This window comes from Aphis gossypii, chromosome X (assembly GCF_020184175.1).
Source record: "Aphis gossypii isolate Hap1 chromosome X, ASM2018417v2, whole genome shotgun sequence".
In the NCBI taxonomy this organism is placed as follows: domain Eukaryota; kingdom Metazoa; phylum Arthropoda; class Insecta; order Hemiptera; family Aphididae; genus Aphis; species Aphis gossypii.
This window is the reverse complement of record NC_065533.1, coordinates 42,194,191-42,201,959: the sequence shown is the minus strand read 5'-3', so window position 1 is coordinate 42,201,959 and position 7,769 is coordinate 42,194,191. Positions and strand designations below refer to the sequence as shown.

The following is a 7,769-nucleotide window of genomic DNA, read 5'->3' as shown; positions in this document are numbered from 1 at the left end:
ACTAATTCAAGTATATCCAGGAATAGTTGTATATTTGCATGTTTAAGGAGGTTGAGAAATGTTACTTTCCTGAAGCCCGTCTCACACAAATAGATACATCGTAGATTGTAGATAATAATATCAATATTATAGTAATATATTAATATATAACGCTGTAATGTGACCTTGTTTTGAACGAACACGCTTAGTATAATATAACAACCCGCATGCATAATATGCGCTATATCCGATGACAATATTTACATAATATTATATTATCGTACCACAGTGTACCTATAATATATAGGTATTATTAAATATATTCCTCACACAATATAAAATACTTGCTGTATCAACTGACTTCGTCAGGGAAAAAATGTACAATTATAAAATAAGGCGCTTGCTGAATTATGGTTTTAGTGTACCTCAGCTAATTTTCGTGACAGACTACCTCATTTTGTTGAAAAATAATCTGTGGTGGATTGGATACAATGCGTATTTCGATTCAATTATTAAAACTTCATGATCTAATCGTTTTAGGTGTACCTTCGTCTGCGAAAATTAACAATTTTAATTAACCTCACTTGTTACAATATTATTCTTAGTATACCTAGTAGTTTTTGTATAACCAACAAAAGTATATTAAAAAAAAAAAAAATGTTTATAACCATCTACTAGACGTGATTTTAACTACTTTTTCAACTTTTCCGGTATTTCTGAAGATTATCATCAAAATTGGTACGGTCGTTTTTCAATCTATAAGCTACAACCAACCAATATTATATCCTCTATAATACATACAGGTATATAGTACTATAATACTCAATATATTAATGTATTTTACTCTTATGCCGGTAAGTACTCAATTAGTATGCACCGAATATAATATAGATTATATAATTAAACTAACCGTATATGGGTATATATACCGTCTCAAAGCGCAAACACTGTAGATAAGGGACCCGAATCGATACCCAAACTGACCCTTCAATCGCCCATTAAAGGTACGCCGTCGTTGTCTCATAAGTAGTAACCAATTATGATAATTGGGAATTCGTCACCGTCGCTCCGCCACGACATATTAACATAAACATCAACCGGATCGGTTGGCCCCACTCCCGTCGCACACGACGAGGCCCGCGGTATCCGACGGATAACATACGAACTCGAACGGCGTGTCCGGTTCCGTCCGCGACAGTGTAGTCGGTACACGCAGTCGCGCGTCCTATCTGTCGCATCGTCCGATGAACTTTTTTTGTTTTTCTCTTGCTCGTAAAAACGAAAAATTCGCTTAACAATATTATTAACGGTCGCCGTTTTCAGCCGCAGATCGCGAGTGATTTTCGATCGTCGACTTTTGCCGTTTAGCCCGCGAAAAACGTACCGCGCGTACACACCCCGATCACAGCCGCCGAGCGGATATCCAGCGGCAGACATGAACGGCAGCGGTGTCCGACGGTGGTCCGCGACCGACACGTTCGGCGATGACAGACGGCATGAAATTCAGCTGGACGACGGCTGTGGCGGTCGAAGCCGATACCCTCACACTTGGCTCAGGAACAACTGCCAGTGTCCGTCGTGCACGTCCGCCGAATCCGGTTTCCGGAAACAAGTGATCCGCGATTTTAGGTTCAGCTCGGCGCCGATCCGACTCCAAGTAAATCCTCTATTTTCACCCATTAGTCACGAGTACCTTTAAATAAAATATTTTACCGCACTAATTTTAGTACGATTGGTATTGGATGACATTGTTTTCAAGTGGAAAGTCTTTCAAAATAAATGAGAAAATATTATTTAATATTTTACGTCACTGAATACACCTCAATTCACTGTAATTCCGCAGCCGAATTATTTTAGTCGTTTCACGGCACATTGCTTAATGCTTGGTCGCGTCGATAAAATATATTCATTTTTATAATAAATACAAATAATAATGATGATTCGACGACTTTGTATTTGTCGTCGAAATGTTTAAATTAAAGATTCTTTGCGTGGATAGGTATTACGTTATTATTTAGAACAATTTAAACAATCTGAACGGAGGCAATCTGTCAGCCAAAAACATTGCTAAGTATATTATTTATGTATAAACTGCCAATATAATAAAATCGATCTAAATATTTTGAAAATCTCATTTCATAGGTGCCTACTAAAATATAATAATAATATACGTCAACATTTCAAGTTAATGTTATTATTACTTATTTTAGATTCTGAACGGAGTGATGAATGTATTGATTTTACAATTATGTATGTTTTTTTTTTTTTTTTATTACATCGAAAATAACTAAAAACGTAACTTTATTTAAATATCCGATTAAGCTAAAAATTAAACTTCATATGTATGTATAAAAAACAAAATTGTTCTTTTGAAGGAATCATGTATTAATTATAATATTATATCGAACGTTAGCCACAAAAATAGAAAATATTATTAATTTTAATTACAAAATAATTTGTTAAGTTTCATGATTTTGATGAATTATTAAAATTTTAATTCTAAACACTTATAATAAAAATATGTGTTTAAAGAATAACTCACTAATATCTAATGTTAAGTCATTTTTAAATCCCGTTTACCAAACTTTATATTTTTATCAATATAAAATACTAAAATAAAAGACACTATTAATAATAGTCTAAGTATTTTGAACACTTCATTGAGTAGAGAAAAATATATTTTAAGTACCAATGAAAATTTTCAAGTATTTATACTCAAAACTGTTGAGTTATATTAAAAAAAACTAATATTTTTTGTTAAGAATTCGTTATTTAATATATGAAATATTGAAAAAAAATGAATATACGAGTTTAGCAAATTTAAATTACAAACCCTCGTAAAAAAAAATTTTTGAAACTATACTCAATTTTAATATAATTATAATTATAATTTTAAACATTTACCATCTATATAAATTAATTATATTCAATATACTTGGTCAGTAATTTTTATTATAAGTGTTTATTTTATAGTAAAACTTATAATATTTTCTATCTATTTTATATCTTGAAAATGTTGTTTAAAGTTACTCCCTTATTTTTTTACTTACTGTACATTAAAAATTAAAAAATTTCAAACTTCGATAATATTTGATATTTAAACAAAAATAATGAATTTGGCGGTTTTGTGGTTATTCAAGAATTATATTCATAAGACATTGAATCTTTCCATTATTACGTATATTATTATTTACGATTAACAATTATTTTTAAAATCATATTACGTAGGTATTCATTTTAAGTTATATTTATACCATGAATATATTCTCAACGTTCTACATTACGTCTGGGTATACTTTCAAGTTAATAAAAAATAATTGTAACATTTTATGAGATAAAATAATTACTGTGTAATATTTATTATATGCAATTTTTATTAACAAACATTAATTTATCCTACTATATCACTATGAAAAAAATAATGTTTTAATAGTAATATAAAATGTATAATAAAATATTTTTAAAAATTAAATCTAACAGGCTGTGCTTCACTTAGAATTATTTTTAGTGTGCATTTTTTATCTTCAAAATCTTTAAATTCAAATCGAACACATTGTAGTTATAGTTGAATACAACTCAACGACCAAGTTAGGAAATCAATACTTACTGTACTACTGTACTTTCTTAATTATTTTTCCAGGAATTTACCTTTTAAATAACTAATTTAAAATTCAAAAATGTTAATTTTTAAAATAACACAAATTCGACTAAATAAATTTAATACATATATACAGTAAATATTATACAACTATAACATTACTAATACAAATGACCGATCTATAAAATTTGACTACTTATAGTGTTTCAATTAATTACATTCTATAATTGGTAACATCATTAGTTGATACTAAATTATCACTCTTTTTCCCTATTAGGTAACTAATTCACAATAATTCACAATGCAGTAGTCTAATTATTTGAATGGGATTTTTTTCAAACATTTGCTATTTATTTTTTAATATTGTATAATTTATTTTATTTTACTAAGGTTCAATAATAAATAACCGTTAAGCGTCAAATTTGATTACAGTAGGAAGTGTTGATTTAAGGGTCACCCTTTTTTTTGTACTCTGAATCGTATAATCGAAAGTAGACCACTTCCGCATTACTTCACAAAATTCCTCTTGAACAAACATGTACTATTAATATAGCAGAATTAATTTAACATTAATTTAATTATTATCTTATTTGTACTTTTGTGAAAGTAACTTAATTAACGACAACTTTACAATTGATATTTTTATTTTAATATTAATTAGTTACACGGTTATTATTAAATATAAAAGTCCTGACATATTGAAACAGCTATCAAAAAATAGAAATTTTTATGAAGTATGTATAAATATAAGTAGTTATACCTACTTTAATCGAACGAAAATATAAAACGTCTTCATATTATATAATAAATAATAAATGATTAATAATTCATTATTTTAATGAATAAAAATAGTTATTTCAAACAATTGAATAGATTATATAAATATTTCAACATGTATAAACGATTGTGTGAAATAATGTAACTTAAACTGTTGCTTTTATATACCTACTCAATAAAAATCAAATATTTTAATCATCTATTTAATTATAATACTATACAAAAACTATGATTCTGTTTTTTTTTTTTTTTTACTATTTGAAATATCTAATTGGATTTATGAAAACATGTTTACCTATTTACAAGGTTTAATAATACATTGCGTGAGTACGTCTTTGAGTACCTACTATAATTACATTTTTACATCAATTATTGTCCTTTAAAATGTTGTAGATAGTAATTATTATAATTTTATCAATTATCAAGAGATAGACAATAATTTTAAAAAGATTGATTAATAGTTTTTGTTACTCAATAGCCATTTTTTTTTATAATTGTTTTAAATATATTTTTTTTAATAAATTATCAATAATAGGTTAAAGTGAAGTTTTTCAGTTAAGATTTCCTATTAATTATCACTGTTTATCTCTTACCACTTTTATTGTTCTTACAACAAATATTTCTTGATAAGTATGTTATACAAAAATGTCTGTGGTTTACAAAATACAATAATATAATGGTTATTGATTTAGTATGACTTTTATGAATACACTATTTAAGTATAACAATTATTTTCGGAAGTTTAAATCCAAAAATTGTAATTAAAAAAAATCAGCCATAACGATAAAAAAATAAAAGGGAAAATAAATGTAGGGAATTGGAAATTCAGAAACAGATTATAATTTATGGTTAAGTTTAACGACTTAATTTAAAATTAATTTCAGTTGAAGTTAAGATTACTTGTACTCAGTACAATTATATCTAAAAAGGCCAATTAAATAATAATTAGGCAATTAATTTTAAATGATAATTAAAGAATTTGTTATTATTATTTTAATTATTTCATATTTTTGGAATTATTATTTGAATTGTAATAACATCTTCAATTAAATTATAGTATATAATAATCAATCATTAAAAAAAAAAATTAGAAGAAAAGATTCGATTTTATTTAATATTCACTCACTTCACATAGGTCAACTAAAATGTCTACTAAGAGCAATCAGTTATATTTTACTATAATATTATAAGTTGTTCATTTAAAAATATAAAATCTCTTTTTATTTTGGTCTTTGTTTTTGCATTAGCTATCATATCTTATAGAAGATATAATCTTATAGTATCGAGTTAGAATGTTCCAACAAAATTAAAATTTCATTTATATTATTATATTATATTATATTATATTATATCAATTAATAAAAATGTAAAACATAGATTTAAATAATATTTAAATTGCTTTGCTTTTATTAATTAATTTTCTGTTGGGTATTACGCACCATTGTATTGGCCATTTAAACATCGACCAATGTTATTATCCTTATTTGAATTACCCCTTCGAGTGCACACATTCAGTTATTTCTGTACCCAGCCCCTTATCCTCAATATAAACTTTAATAATATATATATTATTAGTATTGTTATTATATAAGCTACATAATACTTATATTATATTTACTATATACTACTTTCCTAAACTACCAATCGTTCGATCGTATAATTGTACATAGTAGTATATTAATGTCGTTCTGTCACCAATATATAGAATTATATAACTGTGCTGTGCACTATAGATGGTAAAAATCCATAGGTAATTTAAGATAGAGTTAAGTGAATGAAAAGTAAAATATATTGTGTGCTGGCCTCTTTAAAACAATATTTTATAAGCTAATAGTAGTTTCGTATTAGGTACTTATGTACACCAATCTACACAATACTTCGTTATCTCGTTCAATTATTATTATCCTAAACTATAAATTTCAATACCAAGGTTGGTTCTTCTTGGAAAATGTATACGTTATAATCATACCTTAATAGAAACCCGAAACTGACTGGAATTCTTATTAAATTTTATTTTAAAAAAATAATATCAATAATATCAATTTTATATACATTTCATTGATTCGATTTTTTTACATAAAAAATTGTAGGTATGTACACTTTTCCATCACTAATTTTAGTCTTACCCATTTTTTTTCCAATAACCAAAAAGAAAAATTTTTAAAATATTCTTCCATTGTTTGATTAAGAGCTGATTGTATCTTATTAATTTGAAAATGTTCTAATAATTTTCATATTTTGGTAAAAAATATTGTTTTATATATAAACAATAATTTAGAATTATAATATTTTAAAATTAAAAAAAAAAGGTTGTCAAGTGAATATACCGCTCTGCTTTCCAATATATATTAGGTATTGAGTAGTTTACTCTAATGTACAAGCTAATAATTATATGTTATTGTATAATTGTTATGATAGGTATGATATTATAGTTATCAACAATATTATAAGCTATAACTTATAAATCAATAAACTAATTAACAGCGTAAATAAGTATTTGTGGTATAAATAGCTTAAAACTAATCTAAATATTTCGGAAATTTTCGTCAAGTGAATTTAGTGAGGTATGCTCAGTTATTCGTTTTTGAGTAACACCAAAAAATAAAATCATTTTGTCAAAAACTGGTTTTGCGTAAAAATTTCAGTTTTTATTTTTATTTTTAAAAATACAGCGAGTTTTTACTTTTAAGCCCAACCAGGTACAAGTACCAACAAGATTTACATTCTTACTAGATAATATATGCTGAAGTTTAAAATTGAAGCATTTTTATTGTTCTAAAAGGTGATGACACATAAAAAAAAAGATAACGCACACACATCATATCACTATAAGATAAATACATTTATCGCCCCTCTCAGAATCTAATACAATATTGAGATCATCGTTATTTTTAAACTAATGCTATTGTGTTACAATAAACTTTTAAAAAAACACAAAAATTAAATTTGTATTATTTCATATTATTTTATTATTTATTCGTAGAACAAATAAATTAGTTAAAATAATACAAACAAAATAGTCAGCATTTAATAAAAAGAAAAGTATACCCATAATTTAATTTTTTAACTAACTATAAAATAATATATACTTGGTTTAAGGAAAATAAATATTAGATGTTAATATTTACAAATACGCAGATGTGACATATAAGTCTAATATTTAAAGCAACTTTTATTTTGTTTTGAAAATAATTTTTCAGAAGTTATTATTAACATTTTATTTTAGAAACATTTTAGTGGTTAATTTAAAAAAGTGTTTACAAACACTTTTAACGAAGTATTCCCACGTTTGCCTTAATTAATTATCAAGCAAAGTTATTTATCAAAGTTACAAGATAATAAATATGTGAAAAAAAATGACAAGTAGGTAGATTTCTTTTTTTAGGAGACGAAAATGAATAGCTAAGAAATAAGG

At 25.6% G+C, this 7,769-nt stretch overlaps 1 protein-coding gene across 1 annotated transcript in view; it reads left to right on the top strand.

Moving 5' to 3' along the window:
- Positions 1-1,128: 1,128 nt before the first annotated feature.
- The window catches only part of LOC114129356 (gamma-butyrobetaine dioxygenase-like), a 31,770-nt gene continuing 25,129 nt past the window's right edge, over positions 1,129-7,769 (top strand). Inside the window, exon 1 of the mRNA XM_027994071.2 lies at positions 1,129-1,636. Within this exon, the coding sequence (XP_027849872.2) occupies positions 1,415-1,636 (222 nt within the window). The 5' untranslated portion in view covers positions 1,129-1,414. The remainder of the gene's footprint in view (positions 1,637-7,769) is intronic.